At 33.7% G+C, this 19,832-nt stretch overlaps 1 protein-coding gene across 1 annotated transcript in view; it reads left to right on the forward strand.

The window, feature by feature from the left end:
• The window catches only part of LOC132546194 (uncharacterized), a 115,129-nt gene that overhangs the window by 38,925 nt on the left and 56,372 nt on the right, over positions 1–19,832 (forward strand). Inside the window, exon 4 of the mRNA XM_060209905.1 lies at positions 9,234–9,261. Coding sequence (XP_060065888.1) covers positions 9,234–9,261 — 28 coding nt within the window. The remainder of the gene's footprint in view (positions 1–9,233; positions 9,262–19,832) is intronic.

Genomic DNA, 19,832 nt, shown 5'->3' on the forward strand with positions numbered 1-19,832 from the left:
GGTCAAACAACACTATATCTAGAGGAAGCATGGACTTGATTGTGTGCTGGTTTCATCATTGGGTAATCAGGTGTTGTGGGTACATGCAGAATAACATGTAGCACCTTATACCTCAGGTTGTGATTACAAATTATGTGTGGATGTTTGAGTTCAGTTTGTTGACATTTTGTGCAGGACAGTCCTCGTAAGGAAACTGTCTTGGATACATTGTTATTACTTCACTAAAATGGCAGATTTATGTGACGTTTTCAAATCGCTTTCTTTGCTGTTTAGACCAACTCGTAAAAAAGTCCAGGTAAGATCATTCTTATTGTTATCTTACCTGTAATTTAGTGAAATAAATGTCACACGACAATCATTCCACTAAATTGCTATTTGACAGGTGTATGTGTAGCAAGTAGGAAGAAAATTGTGTTCTAATTGACTACAGTGTTGGGTCGTTATTTATGAGATAACACTCAATGTATACCTCATTTTGAATTGATCAATAAAACTTGTTTGTAATAAATTTCTTTAACTGTTGAAATCAACCAAGTCTTGGTGTAGAGAATAACACTGCAGCAGACATAATTTTTAAAGGTTATTTTAATATTATAATTTACAAAAGACTTACTTGTGACTTTTCTTTTTTCAATTTTTGTTCGTTTGTAGTTTTTTTTAATTCATTAAGAAATAAAAGTCATTATCAAATAATGTTTTTTTTAGTTTGGTTATTAAATAGATTATGGATGATATTTTCTCCAAATTCGATGCATAAATGCACTGAAGTGTATTATTTTTCAATATTTAAAGTCCAATGCGGTAAAAGAATGAAATTAAATAATTTCCCTCTATTATAAAAAATGGTTTTTTTTTTAATTGTTGAAAATAATTATTTAAAAAAACATAATAAATTGATTAAAAATCAATCAATTATGTGTTAAGTAAAGGGATGATGTAGTTGATTAAATCTGATGTTAATTAATCATTGGTAACAAGGATCTACAAGGTGTTGGACAGGTATGACCTCGGCTGGCTATAACTGACCTGACCTGGAGCCACAACTATTAGACATTTATTATCACTATAATGTGACAATGCTAATTACCTCCATAAATCAGTTAGTATGATTAGTAATAGGTTAACCCTACAGGAATGTAGGGATGTCTTCATCACTATGGCTACAGTAGCCTTCAGAAATGAAAATATTCTATCATCACTGTTGGTTACAGTATTTATAAATGTCTCTCACTAATGTTCTTTTTTGTGTCATATATGTAAATAGAGCCCTGCAGCAAAAACGCTTTAAGAATATTTCAGGCAAATGTCTACAGTTAAGTTGCCCATTATTGACTTGAATCTTTTAAATATTGATTTATCCAATATAATTGTGATTACCTGTAATGTTGTGTGAAACTTACATATGCACATCACATTGTTGTCCATGACAACTATATAATGGTTCCCTTTAATGTTGTTCAAAGCAAATACAGGTACATGTGTAGTTGGTTCCCCATAATGTTGTTTAAAATAAAAAGTAAATACAGGTATATTTTTAATTGTTTCCAGGCAACTATATATGTAATATGGTTCCCCGTAAAGTGGTGACTTCAAGCCACCATGCATTGTACATTACGTGATATATTTTTCTGAGACAGCTTGTGAATATTATCAATAAGGATGTCTATGCCACTGATGCTTCCCCATGATTTTTTTCATGTTGCTTCATGATGTTGTCCAAGGCAATTCTAGGTACTATGATGTCCCATTATATAGTCCAGGGCAGCCATCAAGTTTTCTGTTAGTGTTGTCCAAGGCAATTCTAGGTACAATGATGTCCCATTATATTGTCCAGGGCAGCCATCAAGTTTTCTGTTAGTGTTGTCCAAGGCAATCCTAGGTACTATGATGTCGTATTATATAGTCCAGGGCAGCCTTCAAGTTTTCTGTTAGTGTTGTCCAAGGCAACCATGATATACTTCACCATGTTTTCTGAATATTGCAGGGATCAAAAGATGACTATCATGGTGCCATTTTACAGTTAAGAATGAACCTTCTAATAAGTTAATGTGATGGGGAAGGGGTGGGGGGAAGGGGATGATGAGGAGGAGGGGGGTGTCATGGGTGGCTTAGTGGTATTGTCACAGCAGATGACTTTACAGTTTCAGCATATTTGTCAGCTAAGGACCAGTCATGTAGAGCCTCATGATATTTATCGTATAGAAAGAGGTTACTTAACATACCCCAAATTTTAATCTTTTTACTAAAAGCAACAAGAAAAGAAATAATGCAGACCATTACCTTTCCTGGTGCATATTTTACTAGGTCGTTTAGAAATTGCAGCATACTTGTATAGTATAGTACCATGTATTGATACCTGAACAGACTGGAACACCTTGAAGTTTGGCGTGTTCCAGAATTGACATATCCTAATCCTTGTACCTGATAGTTGTCATCCAGCCATACACCCACCCCACAACTCTTGTTCCTAAACATTCTTAGTGGTCCAAACAAAAACACCTTTGTTTCCACAAGTAACATCATAGAAATGTTGATACCAACTCTGATTTTATCCGGGATAAAGTGTTGTACCCCCTGTAGATTTTATCAAAGGATTATACCAGTAATGATAAAAACTACATGTATATACCATCTTACCCACTTTAAACCCAAGAGCTATTTATTTACGTTTAAATAAATGGGAGGTCAGCATATTTCTCCTAAAATATTACCTTAGGGTGACCTGAATGTGTCTCCTTGTGTTATTGGCAGGAGGCTATGTCAATATATATTTTATACAATGTTTCCAAACAAACTGAGAACATTATAGTCTATAACACGCTGTAACATTAAGTTTCTACAACTCTGTAACATTGGCTCCACCAAACCTGTTAAGGTAGACTGAAGGGCTGTCATTATTCATGGCTTTTCTGTGAAGGTCCTTAGGTACCACTTGAACATATTATTTATGTGAACTTGTATTGAGAGTCTTTAATCCCTTTACCCAACAAGAACAAATATGTTATATCACTTCCAAAAAATCTTTCTGATAATTTTTAGTAAGTATTTATTAGAAAAATACATTGTGTAACTTGTAAAATATTTCTTATATTACAATGAAAAAATATTTATTTAAAGATTATTTCAAGAATAAAGCCTTCAATATTGAACATTTTGCTTCATTCAACATACCATTTAAGCTATGAATTAAAGGAAACATTCTGTAATACCTTAAATCATTATTTAAGCTATCAATTGTCTGCTTTTAAATGTCATGACATTGACCTTTATGTTCCTTTCACCCACATATTAAAAGGATAGGCGAAATATTATAGAGGCGCTTTCTCATACATGGTTGGATTCTTGACCTCTCCTTTCTGGAAAGGATGGTCACTTGTGGTCAGTGAAGGTTTGGTGATAAGGAATGGTATCTGTTACGGCCTTTAAACTGGACAGTGGTAACATTCAGCTGTTAGATTTATACCATTGTAGAGAATGATTTCGTGACATCTTTATAAACAGAAGTTTGGAATTCTGTAGTAGCCTCTTAAGCTCTCTAAGATGAACATGTGTTAAATGTGTTTTCTGAAAACTTGTGAAGTTTAAATGTAAATGCATCAAGTCAGTATATTCGGGCAATTGTACAATACCTATAAAATGGAAATCGGGGTTTCTGACAGGAGGTCATTTCATTTTGAAGGTAAGGCTTTTCAAATACCTTTAATGCAAAATTGCTCAGATATCCAGTTCCAAATGACAAGAAAATAAACATGAAAAGAATTTGTCGAGGAAAATATGATACAGTTTATTTGATAATTTCACTCCTTTGTATCTTAATAGTAATTCTAAATTTGTATTAAAGGGTGCTATTCCCTTGAGTTCCTTTTGTACAATCTTTGGGGATGAAAAGTAGTTGCTGAAGCCTTTATCTTGTTTAAGGACAGATAGTTTATTCTAACATTTCTTTATTGTACAAATGAAGGTGACATGTTCACATTCAAATGCCCTTTCTTGAAACCTTATAATAAAGATGAACTCTGATAGACTGTCATACAGTTCTGTCCTTCACACAACATCCACAAGTATTCTGATGACATCAGAGCTATCTTTATTCTATACCAGTGTAAGATTTCATCTTCTGAAGAATTCTGACGTCTAGTTACTGATTTATTAAGTGTTGTAATGCATAGGAATTGTATTATATTGACCTTCAATTCTTACTGACACTGCCAAAAGAAAAATGTTTTGCTGTAACACGTGTAGACAAATTAAAAAGATTAGAATAATTCGAGGTCAGATATAAGAGAAGATTAAGATATTTAATACTGTAGACTGCCAGAATTACACTTGTATTTGTCGGGGACATTAATTAGAACTTATAAATGCATTTTGTTTTGGTTTTAAACACTGTCTATGGAATGTTGTCTGAATCTGCTAATTCTAAATCAAAAGTAGTGTAGTCAGATGGTCTGTTGTTATGACTTAATAATATTTGAATCTATATAAGTGTATTTGGAAAAGGAGATAAAACTCTGTAAGGGATATGAATGCTGTGTGAAATTGTAAAATATGAATTTCAGTCATAACCTGATTGAGTGATTGTAAAGTTTCTACAAAAACAAATGACACTTAACTTTTATAGTCTTCATACATTTCCACATTAAAAGTCAGATTTAAAACATGACTTCTTCTTTTGAACCTGATTGACTAGCTTCGTTAAAAGTTTTTATATTCTTGTCAGATCAAGTGCTGACAGAATTATTGAACATTATATGGAAATTAAGGAAGCACCTTTAATACTGTCTGTAACAGTTTCTTAATGTTACCCTTGATGACTTCACACCTGGCAAAGCAGTCACCACCACATGTCCAGTCCCTTTGATGGGTGGCTATTATGTGTTAACTACAGGTAATACTTTGACACCAGTACCATTGGCCTGTCATTTTTTCCTGGCTGACCTTGGTTCACACCTGATTAGAGTGGTCATCTTCACACCTGATGTGGGTATAATTAATTACACATCTGGTCACTTCCTTACCTGGTAACCTTTGATCTTTCCCCTCTGAAGGATGTTTATGTCATTCCAGAACTTGTCCAGGTGTGCTAATGTGCAAGTATCCAGGTTGGACAGCAGTAATTGTAGCCATTGACACATTCTGGTATAGAGTGGTCATTGGTCATTGACAGTCTTAAATTTCCATCAAATAATACTTAATATTCTATGTCAATTCAATGAATCACTGACCCTGAACTATAATTACCCCAATAGAGTTAGGTTATAAATCACACAGCTTAATCACACCTGAGAAAATGAGATGTAATTAACTTTATCCTTCAGAAGTTCAAATTTGGGAAATATTTATTGTGATCATCAACTTGGAATTATTAAACCGATTGAATGTATATATTGTATATAATTCATATTCTATGTAATTAGAGATATGTACTTCTTCAACTTTTTCTTCCAAGTGAAAATTTTTCAATTTATTTATTTTTTTTTTTAATTATCAGCACATGAATTCCTATAAAGAATGAGATTGGAGGTTATCTTGTACATTTTACTAGCCTTATACTTCTATTCTGTTGATAAAGGAAAAGGATATACTGCAATAACTTGTAAAATGTGGGGGGTAATGTGACATTAGAAACCTTGGATGGGGCAACAAATGTATAAATCCAGGTGCCTAACACATTATAAGGAACAGGTGTCCCAAACTATCATATTTCAATGCTTTTTCACAAAGTATTTGGACTTGAAAATTACGGAATAAGGACATAAAAAATACATGAAACCAATCCTTATTCTGTGAATTAAATTAAGTTTCTATTGAAATTCTAAGACAAAATTTCCAGGTTAAGACCTGAGAGTGCAATACCTTTTTCCCACAGTCGTTTGGTATTGGTGGCAAATTTGACATCAGACGATACAGATTGCACGCCATGTTTGTGGCTTCTTTTGGTATTCTTTATTTTGATAGGTTACATATGGCTTATGTCAACTAGATAACATTAACATTAAGAATTTACCGTATTTTTTCTTGTAATAGACCGAGAAGGTCTAGCTTGATCTTACGTAACATGTATTTATTTGTAATAAGTTCATGGAGATGACCTTTGTTACATATAAAAGTGTCCCTGTCTGAGGCTACATCAGACGTCGCCAGAGACGGAAAACTTTCATCATCATCAGGCTACATCAAATATAGTTGATTTACAGGAATCAGGCCTTATCTGTCTAATTAGAAAGAATCTGTCTGGGTTGTTTCAATTGGGGCTTATACTCTTTTTATTTTCATTTCACTAATTTTATAAGAAATTGGCCTTTTGTCTCCATGTGTAAATTTTTATGTTTAAGTAGAATACTTTGTTACAGATTGCATTGTAAGTTAGATATTAGTTTTGATACAGGGTTTTATCTGTGATGAATTACGGTAAACATACACATTACATCGGTCATCTATATAAATGGCCCACATGGCTCTATACATGATAGCCAATGAGTCAACTAAGGAATCATTTTTCAAATCAAGAAACACCCTTTTTATTGTCACAATATTTTTGCTTGCATTTGATGGGAAATCAGCTCCTGACATTCATGAGGGGGATAAAAAGAATTGATTAAAATTTAGTTTTAGAATATTTTTGACATTCGATAGAAATTACACACTTGCTAGCTATAAACTGACCTAGATATTTTCTCAACATCCTTGTTGATGTGGAAACAGAGTAGGATTAGTTACAAACATTGAAATTGATTGTCCAGTTGGTATAATAATAATTGTATTGCTGAGGTAGTGCGAATCCTCAGATCAGTTTGTTAAAGGGGAACTGAAACATTTCTTTTATAATAACAGTCCGTTTGAAATATTTTATAAGTTTAATGTTTGTCTTCAGTAAAAATGTGTAAACCACTCCAGATATTGGAGCGGATTCAAATGTAGGACAAGAGAGACTTAAAAAAAAAATGTCACCACCACAATCGTCTTAAAGATAGATTTTACAACGTGTTTGATTGGGAGAAAGCTAAAGCACTCCTCAAAGAATGCTGAAGGGGTTTTCTGTAGGAATTTTAATCCAGCCCGCCTAGATAGGGCAGCTCTACACACGAAGTAACTTTGGTTTTACTTGTCAAATTGAGTTTAACGATGTCAGCTGTAAATTTTATCTTCTGAGAATGTGCAGTAAAAGTTTACAAGGTTGTAAGACTGATTTCTCAAAAGGAAATGCGTTATTACGATATTCAGTATTTCAAATTTGAAAAATATGTTATTGTATTAAATAGCTTTTTTTCATTTAAAAAGATAATTTCTGTAGGCCTTTTACAAAATTTGCTATCTTTGGTTACATGTGTATGAACTTCAACTTTTACAAAAGATCATTAATAATATGCTTTTGAAAGTTTTTCTTTCTGATATTTATGTCAGAAGAGTTTACACCTAATTACATGAAACTGCTGAGGCCTTATAATGCTCAGGGTACTTCTGTACTGAGAAATACCAATGAATGTATACTAAAAAACTCTATAAGTTTGTTCAGAATGTTTGCAAACCTATGAAATATATTTTACTGATGAAAGAATTTTTGTACTCTAGGTCCAATTTTTGCCCCTGCGGGATATTGACAAAGCATTCTCAATGTGTTTACTATGAGCTGCTAGGTAAATAAACTTAGCTAATCTATGAATTTTAATTGTGCCACAATTCAGGCCCTGTGTATTTCAAATTCTTTATTGTAGCAGTATATTATCAGGAAGAAAAACATGTTTATATGTTTGAACTGAAATATGTCCTTTATACCTGTTTAATAAGATGATATTGTTTGTATACTAAAAGTCCAAGTTGGTGATAAATGAAGTTTAAATTCTTGTATCCTCGTAAAGGAACACTCCATGAATTGGTAGACATACTTTATGTTGGACAGGAATGTGTTATTTACATTTATGAATGAGATATTACAATATAATGGTTTGAATGCAGTAGATCTTCACTTTTGTGCAAGACTACTTAAATTTGATAATGGTTTCAATCATTGTCAATTCTTTATTGTACTAACATCATGCTTTCCTCAGCTGTGTAAATTTTGATTTTATTTCCCTTTTATAAACAATTTCCATGCAGATATTTCATTGTACCAGTGTGAGTAGAGGTCTTGTGTACTTACTAACAGCATGGAGGTAAATTGTTTTTTTTATCGTTAGTACAGATATATTATGTTCTAATTCCCGTTTCTCTACCTAACTATTTTGGAACATCTCATACTCTATTTCTGTCGCTGCTAGTCCCCACACTGGTAAGTTGTCTGATGAAGATGAATGTCACACTCTAATCTTCTAGTTGTTGTGGTGTCATAAGAACTATCTACCTATCTACTCTTCCACAAGATAATATTGCCCAGGTAAACCAATATTCTGCGTATTTACCATGTAATAAGCCCACTGGTATGGAAATGTTTCTTTAAGATCTTCACTCTACTAATGTCATTGTTTGTCTTAATATTTTTTTCCACCCATAAATGTTTCTGGAGTTTGTCAAATACTGATTCAAACATGAATGTCAGACCCTGTGGATGATAGAGCAACATCCAAATCTGTTCTGATGTGTCATGGGAACCATACACTAACATAATTCTCCCTAAAAACGCTCTATCACTGCCACCGACTGACAAGCTGAAGTTGAATAAATGCTGATGAATTAAGCGACAACATTACATCCCAAATACCTGTAAACCAAACTGCTTATAAGGACATATACAGTATTAACAAAAGAGTTTTTAGAAAACTGTGTCAAGGATTTGTATACAATGGAAAACTAAGAGAAACATCTAATTTTTACCTGTGGAGAAGTACTGTCCTTTCTCACCCCTCGGTCAGGTTCACATTCGGTTTTGAATGCCAAAATGATGAAAGAAACATTTAAAAGTAAAAACCGTTCTCAACTAAAGAGAATGTTGAAGCAATACAATTAGGCTTAACCATGATTATAATGGCTTTTAATTTAATTCAAAATAAATCAAAAATGTTGAAAAAGTACATTATAGGAAATAGCTTCTGACTAATACACATTTTAAATCAAATTTAATAGTCTTTGGAAATCAGTTTTTATTTGAAAACTTTTTGTTTTAACTTTGTTAGTGGTATGGTTAGAAGTAATACATAGGGAAAATGTTCATTAAAACCAAACATAAAACATACAAGGAATTCATTAAGTAAAATTTGCCTCTTTCTAATTATATATATTTTTTTTATATTTTTCAGAAATTACAGCCTGGGAAAGGTGATGCAGGTAAATAATGTGTTTTCATTTTTTATACTTTATAAATCAATCAAAAGTATAATTACTTCTAATATTACATATCATATTAGCAATACAACAACATTGCTGCAGATGAATATTGCGTTGTCTTTGCATGACTTGCTTTCCATTATTCTGAATAATTCTATAAATAACATTAACTGCTAGCAATATGGATACAAATGATTTAACAGGCTGCTGTTCCCAACTGCCAGATGCAGGTAAGTAATTCATGGTTTTCAAAAGAGATGAGATGATGCAGACTGCCATATAAGGGGTACAGATGATGCTGGATTCTATTTATATATAATACAGGTGGCTGAATTTAATTGCAATATGAGGAATGTGGATGATGCTAATTTGAATTGCCATATAAGGAATATGGATGATGCTGACTACGGGATAGTGAAATTTTAGATACTTACACATCCAAATGGATTTTATACAGAGTTGTTGACCTTTTTCTATGATGCATAAATTTTCCATAAGGTATTTTTATCTCAAATACCCACTTAACTATAAATGCAAATCCGTTTAGAGCTGGTCAATTGCAGTGTTGTATCTACTTATGTCTTGTATTCCACTATATACACGGTTATAACAAGACAGAAAATAGGATGTATTATTATTTTGAAGAGAAAATGTATAATCTATTTTATTACCAGACTTGGAAACACTGATCTTTAGAGTTTTTATATTAAATGGAAAAAGAAGCTTTTATAAATGTGTTCGTGTTTGATGAGTAAACATTTCAGGTTTTGCTACCTTTTTCAATATATCATCTGATCTGGACTGAATCATAACAAGCCTTATCATTTTTGCAGCTTCTTGACACAACCTTTTTCATTGAAACTATATAGAAATCTCACTTTTACCTGTGAGACTTAGAAACTTCAGTAAGATAGGCCCTGTGTATTTGAAGTAGAAAATTTAAACACCATCTATATTTGATTAGAAATTTCTAAACACAGAGTTGATGTGGTTGTTTACAAACACTAAACCTTGGCCGAGAAATTACAGGCCAATCTCCTGGCATGATTCATGGTTAGGCAAATAAAGTGTAACCCAACATCTGATAAAGGTCAATATGGATTGTCCTACTACACACATGTGCCACACCTCTGGTCAGTTTTGGCCATTTGAAAGTTTATTTTAACACAGTAACATTGCTCAGTATCTATACGAGCATACATTTCATGAGTTTGGGATTAAAACATATTTATTGAAGTATCAAACTTGTCAGAAAAAAACTCCTTTTGGTCCACTGGCCTAGGAATGACATTATCTGTGAGGATGTATGCTAGAGAAAATAGGTTAATACCCTACCTTTACAAAGGAAATCTACACAGACTACATTACATGCGAGAGCTATCTCCCTTTTCACCAGCTGGACCTCAACTTAACCGTTGCACTGAAACAGCTAGATTACTAAGTGCATCACAGAATTGGGAATTTTTTTTATTATCTATCATTTATAGAAGTGTCGTAATGACATATGCATTTTGAAATTATTTGAAATTTTCCAAAAGGAAATTATTTGCTTTTTTTTCTTTTACATCTGACTCATTTCTAAAGCTGGTCATGTAGACTAAATATACTACTTAACACAAAATACATGTTTGCAACAAAAGTTTCTACCATTGAAATAAAATTGAATTCTTTTTATATGAATAGAAAAGAGGAAATACATTTTTAAGGCCAAAATGTACATCAAAAAGCTGATATTTTTCTATTAATATCACCAATGTTAATGTTTTGTCGATGTCATTTTGCTATGGACATAAGTATATGTACAACAGATAGTAGTCCACCCAGTGTTTCCGTATTAACAGGAAGTTAGGATCATTCTTTCATTCTTATCCCTAGTTGTGTATCAAACACATCAAGTTTTTATCAGTCTATTTTAAGGTCTCAGTACATATTATGCATCAAACACAACATAGTTTTTTTTACACCCCCCCCCCCTTATATTAGAATAGAAGAACCTCATGATCAAATCATTGATAAACTATTTTGTCATTATCGTCCTTATGATATTTGACAGAACACTAACGAGGAACATTTGATTTAAATCAGATGTAGGAGATGTTAAGATGTACTGGTAATGACTGTAAAACACCTGTTTGTGATTATTGTTCACTGTTTTAGAGTGATTTATAAAATTACAAAAACAAACACCCACTTGCTGCTTGTTGAATGTCTGGTTTCTTCACTGTAAATTATTTATTCTGCCAAGGTAAGACAGATGTGTGTGCACAAGATTTTATGAACAGAAATATAGAATAAAGATATTGAATTGCACCTGTAATTCTGAAGTATACGATACAGGTGTCTATCTAGTTGAGATCAGTAGTAGGATTGCAGGCTGACCTTACAGGGCCCCAGCAATACCCAAACTGATAGTTTATCAAGATGACTGTAGTCTTAGATATATCTATATACCTACGTGGTATGAGGCATGTACTACAGACACCTAGATACATTTTTTATTATCCCAACATAAGTAGGTCTTTCATCGGGTCATGTAACCATCTTTGATATCGGAAGTTGGCTAATTGTAAATAAAGAATGGATGCCAACAACGATCCAGAAACCTTGAAATCATTAGCCAGCAAACATTTTTACCAAATTTTAATGTTCAGCTTGTTCATTAGTAGTCTGTTTTATGTTACAGAAATCACGATTTAGTAAGTAATTTCTGTAATCAGAAATTGGTTTTACTTGGTTACAGTAACCGAATTCATGATGAGGTAATTTGGCAACATTTCAGCAATATTACGTATGACTTGAATCAAAACACATGTCTGTACACACGCAGGATTAGAAGTTCAACTCTGGTGTATTATTGGGAATATTGTTTGAACTTAATTATGTTTTCATGAAAATAAATCATCACTCCCTTTGAATGCAAAGGAAACTTAAATATTGCTCAATATACAAGCTCTGTGTATTTATATACGGATATCATACACAGTGTATGACAGATATACATCTTAATTAAAAGGAAATAACTTGTTACAGGCAGCTTAAATGTATTTACCATCTCTCCAATGTCTTATTAGAATCACAGATATTAGAAGAGATGTTTGTTGGAAGCCTGAACGGTGTGCGTGTTTAGTGTTGGTTTGAAGTTTCCTTACCTATTGTTGGTTTGGACTTTCCTATATCCAAGCATTTGGTCTGGATTTCTCTTAACTAATTGTGTTCATCTGGAGTTCCTTATTAACTGGAGTTATTCCCTATCCAAGTGCTGATCTGGAATTATTCCCTGTTTATATTCTGGTCTGGAGTGTTGGTGTGGAGTTCCTGGTTACTGTGTTGGTCTGGAGTTCCCTGACTCTGCTGGTCTGGAGTTTCCCTACCAAGTGCTGATCTAGAAATCCTTGTGTTAGAATCATGATATATTTATTGTTTTGAGTCTACATGGCCTCGCTATTCAGAACCAAATTTTATTGTCGTGATGTTCAGGGATTCTTATTAAAACCATCATAAAATTTACGCTATGGTAACATACTTCCTCACATTGAATTGGTGTTTCTTGTGAAGTTCCTGACAGTATTAGTGAAAAGTGAGGCAAGGTAGTACGGCAGAACATTTGTGTATCATAATTATGAAAACCATCATTTGTGTATTGGGATTTGGAACATATACATTTTCTCAGGAAGATTCTCACCGAATCAAAAACCAGATATATTAGGAACCTTTGATGTATATGGGTTCATACGCAGGTAAATTCTTGGGTGTGTCTATACGAGAGAAGCACTGGCCATGACGGGGATAGTGTTGGTAGATTTTCATATGTCTTGGAGTACAAGTATCATAGAGAAATGTTTATAAAGTGATATGGAGTGGTGATAGTCTGTATGAGTGTAGAACCCCAGTTCTGACCAAGATAGGATCAGTGTTTAACACAGATACTACTATACTTTAAACATAACCAACACAATTTGAGTTTACTTTTCCTGTAAAGCTTGGGGCAAGATAAGTGCATTTTCGACAAGTGTGCAATTGAATGGAAGATTGGTTAATGGTTGGCCTCCTCCCAATGTACAGATGACTTGGATATATAATGAGACATTCATAAGGTACAGGTCACAATTTACACTGCTCTGGATTGACCTACCATGTCTGGCTGTAAAATTCTCCACAAGTGTTAGTTCAGTCCACAGAAATAGGGACAAGCATTTGGCTGAATCCCAACCTCAAGGAGTCATAAAACTTTGGACAGATGTAGATTTTATAGAACTTACAGTAAAGGTCAATTGACCTAAGTCTCTAAACTGTCTATTTATAGTTCTGCTTCTATTGAAGCATTTCATTGATATCTTGGAAGTTTGGAAAGCACCTGCAATTATTTCATCTGCTTCAAATAGACTGTTCTTAGTTGGTGTGTTACCTTTTTTGGCACCAGGAGAAGCTTTCAATAGCTGTTTGTTTATGAAGTGGATTGGTGTTGAACTACTAGACACAATATTTCGTTTTATGACAAACTTTTAGCAGATGTTCTTTGGTCAACTATCAAAGTGTCCTTTTTTTTAATCATTAGTTACGTATTGATATCACCAATGAAACAGTGATCGTAGAAGCCAAGGAATATTTCTAGTTAAATTTCATAGTTAACCATCCAACAATTTCAGACAGGTGTTTGTTTGTAGCAACTCAGTATCTGGATAAGTTATCATTAAGACAGGCCTCATAAGGCTTGACCTGAACTATTGTTTAGGCTCAGCAGAGATCAGACTATCTTCCTACTTCATTCACCTGATAGAGCAAACCAAGCATGAGATGGGTATGGCTTGCTCCTAGTGTCAGGCTTGTGGTCATTAGTGAGTAGGCACGCTCAATGGCCACGACCATAAACACCAGCTACTCTTTCAATCATGCAATAATTGGAACACAGTCTGGATCCTTACTAGCGATCAAGAACAAAAAAAGTTTGTTTTTATTTTCTGATCGGAGGATATTTTAACAGTTTGTTATGTGTGTGGCATTTCATATTGTGTCTGTGTTCAACATGATAGTCATCTGAAATCTGAAACAAGAGTTTGTGACACCTGAGGATAATCTTGACAGATGAAATGGGTTGTAGACTATTCCTTATTCATTACATCTATAAGAGGAGAGCAGTATGACCAGTATAACTTGATACAGTCTGTGTAACACAACATTACATTGATTATTACAACCTAAATTTTTCATTGCAATGGACTTGAGGATTTTTCTTAATGGTGGAGACAGTTTTTTTTTTTTTTTTCACAATTTTTTTGTAAGTAATCACACTTAAAATTTGAAATTGCATAGAATGTTCTTGGATTAAATCACAGATTTACTTTGTTTCAAAATGGAAGGAATGCACCGTAGATGAATATGTTGCTTGTGTGGAATGTATTTCATTTTTGATCACTTATTGCATTATTCTATGGAAAATGTTTGAAATGAAGAAGAAAATAGTGGACGGATATTCATATACATTTCATGGTTTATGGAATATTAGATTTTCTTGAAATTATTCTGAGATGCTTTGTGGAGCTAAACTCCAGTCTTTTGGGACAATAAGTATGGCATTTGGAAGTCATAAGTGGACTCGAAGCTTTAGTGATCGTGTACGAGGGCTGAGATGTACGGGACTGGAAGAAGTACTCGGGCGTCAAAGACAGAGGAAAATAGCAGGTAATGAAAGAGTTTTATGGGGGAAATTTTCATCACTTTTCTTCCATTATCTAGAAATCAGTGCATCTTGGTTCTGAAATCTAAATATTAAATTTGATAAAACTTTTGTGTGATTAATGTGTGGTTGAATTTTGCTTTCTTTATTCAGGAATTTGATACTTAAAACATTAAGATAATGTCACAGAATGACTTGATGGTTTGCATAGACATGTTGTGTGTGGGAAAACTGAAGGTGTGATTTCGGCATGACAGCTGACAAAAATGGGTTCCCAATGTTTACCAAAATTATAGACAGTGTAGTTTTCATTACATTTTACACTTGCTATCTATAATCTCATTTCTAATTTGTGTACAAGCTTTTTATCTAATTTATTAAGCCCCTATTTAGTTGTTATCAGAACGAGTGGGCCTGGGGAATGTTAGAAGTATGCAAGGATTTGGGCATAGTTGTGATAAAAGAGAGGTCTTGGCTACAGGGTGTTACATAACAATGTGGACACAAATAGACCAGGACTTAATAACCTGATAATGTTGGTGCACTACTATTAGCCCTGATACCAGTATGGAGGGGCAACAGTTAATTACAAGGCTGGGTGACACTAGATAGGACTTAGAGTAAATACCATAGTGTTTCTTGTGTACTTGAATGTCCCATACTAAGACCTGCACTGTACTTGTGTGCTTTGCTGTCTCCTGGTTACTGATATAAATTTCTGCTGTACTTTTACTGTCCATGTAAACAGCTGTACCATTGGCTCATCTTGGAGTGCTTAGGTCTTCTATGGCCATTAAGATGATATAATATTATATTTCATTAGTACTTGACTGTCTCACATATCCAGTATAAGGTACCTTCAATTGGGCTTAAGAAGTCTGTTGACGTAACTTTCCAATGACTGTATATCCTTTACAATAGTTTCCATGCACTTTACACAAGACCACCACCCAAACAATGGGTAATGCGAGAATGCCCCTTGTGATCAAACTGAGGCAAGGGAGGCAAGTGTTAATTGCTCATATTTCATGTATATTCTTATCTTATAAACAAAAAATCTTGCTCCAAACAACAATGAATATTACTTAAATTTCAATATTGATAACGAAGCACTATGCTTGAATGATGATTGAATGGGAAAGTGTCTTATTTGTTCAAATACAGAACATGTGCAAATCTATTGTATTTGTAGGATTTTTTCACGAAATTTAAGTATGAAAGTTCATTCAAATTGGGATGAATAATCCGATTCAGTGACCTAAATATTAGTTTAATTTTTTTTTTCTGTTTGTATAAATGATTGTCTTTATAACCTCGGGCATGTTTGTTGTGCTCTCCTTAGGCACATATTGCAGTATTTCAAAGCCTGTTATCTTTTCAGAAAACGCATTTTCAGTCATAAACCTCCATCTGAGTTCATTATTCATCATATATCATCATTGTTGTCATACATTTTGTAAACAACATTTCTATAACGAATAATGAAATACAACAATAAACAACATTTGATCAGTGTCCATTTTATAACTGATGTCATTTTTTTAACCTAAACAAAGGAGACTGTCAAATGCTTTGTTATTTTTCGCTTGTAAATTAAATTTTACTTGATGACCAGCTCGACTTGACATCAAAGCTGTAATGAGTGATGGTGGTTGTGGTGGCAGATGTTTACAGATGAGATGGATTGGCCATGCCCTGAATGTCATATGGGAAAGTGGGTTAAAGATAAAGGTATCAATTATACAGAAAGATTTTCTAAATGGCACACCTGATATATGACTTGTCCTAAAACTGACCAGGACAGGTGAAGTGTACTTAATGATGATTTGTTCTAAGCAACATGATATTTAAACTTGACTTTTGACCTTTTCACAGAATTATTTTACTTATTAAATTTACAAGAAAGAGTTGAAAAACAAAAAAGTAGCTGACCATCATAAGGTATATCTGTAGCAAAACTGCAATATGTCATTTAGATCAGAGCATTTGACATTTCACTCTCAGGTGAAACCTGAAATGTATACTTCAATCCCTACCAGGAGCAGGCTATATTTCTCAGGGTATTGGGAGCAGGTTTTGTTTCTCAGGTATACAAATACCCTGTGCTGTTATAGTTGTGGCCTTGGGCTGGACACTTTACATTTAGAGATCATGTGGTGGGCCTCCTGCTTACTGTTCTGTATGATAACCATCAGCTGCTAAGAGGGTACCCTGCCTCAAAATGAACCTGGCTGTTGAGGGAATGATAAACCCAGCTAGCAAACACAAAAGTATATTGTGTGAAATTCTCTACAATGAATCATGAAACCATTTGCCGACTCTCCTAATTTTGGAAGAAATCTTCTGATATATACATGAATTATGTGTTTGAACTTAATGAAAAAAAAATATTTTCTACTTAAACGGCTTTTGTTTGCCAGAATGAGCATCTGTTGAAACCATGTTCTAGAATATTGCAATTTTGAGTCGTAATTGTGCCTTTCTGAATTCAGAACTTTTGAAATGTGCACAATTTCCTGAACACAACCAACGCCATTTTAGGCATTTTATCATTGTCTCACCACACACCACTACCCTTGGGAAAAAGCAGTTTATTTGCAAAGGGAAATGATTGGTCTCTCTGGAAAGTGGCCGTCATACATGTCAAGGTCCATTCTATATACAACAATGTCAGACAAAGTTCACTTGAAACCTAATACTGGAAGGATGAGGTATATAGTCCTGTTTTAAATGACAGTAAATGACCCACAACAGAAAATGTACATGAGACAATGTCCCTTTATTGAAGGTGTTGTATTGTTGGAACGTAAATCTGGATGCCTGCAACCATCAGACTGAGGGAAAGGTCAAGGTCATTCTCCTTTCACATTACAGATAGAATCATTTTGTAATTACATTTCTTGAAGACTTTGTGCCAAGTAAAGACTTTGTTTGGGTAATTTCTTATTAAGACAGGTCAGTCAATAGTTCACAATTGTTTGTCTTCTTGGTATCACATTGGTAAAAAATAACCATTTTTTAACAATAATTATCTAACCTGTTTATGCGCCAGCAAAGCATTCTAACTTTTTTTCTGTCTTAATTTTGTTTCTGCAAGTAGAACACTCTTTGGACAAAAACATTTTGATGTAGTTCTTAATTATGTTTACAGTATACATGATACACCTTCAAAGCTTTAAGTGAATATTCTAAAAACTAGAGTGACCTTGACACAGGGTTTGGTTTATTATCAAACAACACATATTCTCCTTGAGGATATTTTCATAATCCTGGTCAGTTTGATGACTAGAAAATGTTAATTATATGGACAGGAATTTAATCTCAAATACTGTAAATTCAATATGAATCTATGTATCCAAGGTTCTGCAGAAAGTGTTTGTATTTGAGAGATGACGAGAGAAGGGAAAAAATGAAGCTTTTAAAAAATTGAATGTGAAGCTGACATATCGAAACAGCTAAATCCAGGAGGCTTTTACTTCACGTGTGAACTTCAAAAAGATACAGAAAAAATACCAGAATCCATTTCTCTTCCTGTAAACAGGAAACAATCTGTTTGCAAACTCATGAAAATACCTCAGGCTTCACCTGGTTCTGTCAGGTGTGCTTTTACATCAACAAGGTATAGGCATGCACACTTAAATGTGTATGACCTCTCACTTGGAGGTCAAGGTTATGATTTCATCACAATTCAACATGAGGATATAAGTGAGTAAAACGTATTCAATGGTGAAACGTCATGGTTTTATTTCTTTCTAGTTCACAATGTTGATGATTCAACAATAGTGTTTTCTAATGTGCTGTGAAACAAACAGAAGATTGATGACAGAAAGTTGTTGATCATTCAATGTTTCATTCAACGAAATCAGGACAAGTAACAACTAAAGATTATTTCATTTGGGGCTGTGAAAAGAGTGTGCTGTGTCAGATTGCCAGAACTGACAGGTCTTGTTATAATTATTCAGCACTTTTGACATCATTTGCAAATTTAGATTAATGAGTTTTTTAGGATTTAACCCTTGAGCAGATACTCTGAAGGAGTACAAAGCGTGCTGATTATTGCCTATCCAATATAGAGTCAAGTTACACTTAAATAGTTACACAATACAAAAACAGCCCACATCGTAGTCCCATTGGCTTTTTTTGGGTAATTTAAAATGTTTCAAGTATCCAATCTGTTTGTACAAGGTAAAAAAGAAACTTTTATTCGTAGTTTTGTGAATGCAAGCTAAATTTGGATGGTTTTGTACTTTTCCATGAGGTTCCCATTTAAAGAAGAAATTTTTAGTGAATGCAGGTTTTGATGAAAGTTAAGAGTGCTTTCTCACAAGGTTTCCCCAAAATACTTCGCTGTAAATTTTTTATTACAATTTCAAAATGTGTGGAAAGATCAGTGTTTATTGTAACAGTAAAGGACTTATTTTGGAGAATTTTAGTACGTCCTTTACCAATTATTAAGTCTGCTGGTACCAATGACCATAGACTGACTTTCTCTTTGTATTTTACTTCATTCAATTTTCCATGCTGAAATTCTCCTTAAGTACATTATTAGATACTCTATTTTCTCAAATGTTTAAGAAAAAAAATTGAGGAGATATTCAGAAGCACTAACTCTTTATCAAAACATGCAAATTGGGATGAAATCTGTAGCAGGAAGAAAGTTTCATGAATAAATATCTGAAAATTGGGCAGATGTTTTTGAGAAAATGTGCACAAGCATGGTGTAAGTGGGAGGTAAGTGAGGCCTTGAGTGTTACATAATTAGAGTAGGGAGATGGAGAAATGGGATCTATAGGGTTCCCTGCTAGCTCTGGTATTAGGATTCACATCATTTGTCATCATAATTTATGGACAGGGACCTTTCTCAAGTTAATTTCTTTGGAATGAAAACTAGGTGAAT

This window comes from Ylistrum balloti, unplaced genomic scaffold, assembly GCF_031769215.1.
Source record: "Ylistrum balloti isolate Yb309-2 unplaced genomic scaffold, AGI_CSIRO_Ybal_v1 Utg369876, whole genome shotgun sequence".
NCBI lineage: Eukaryota > Metazoa > Mollusca > Bivalvia > Pectinida > Pectinidae > Ylistrum > Ylistrum balloti.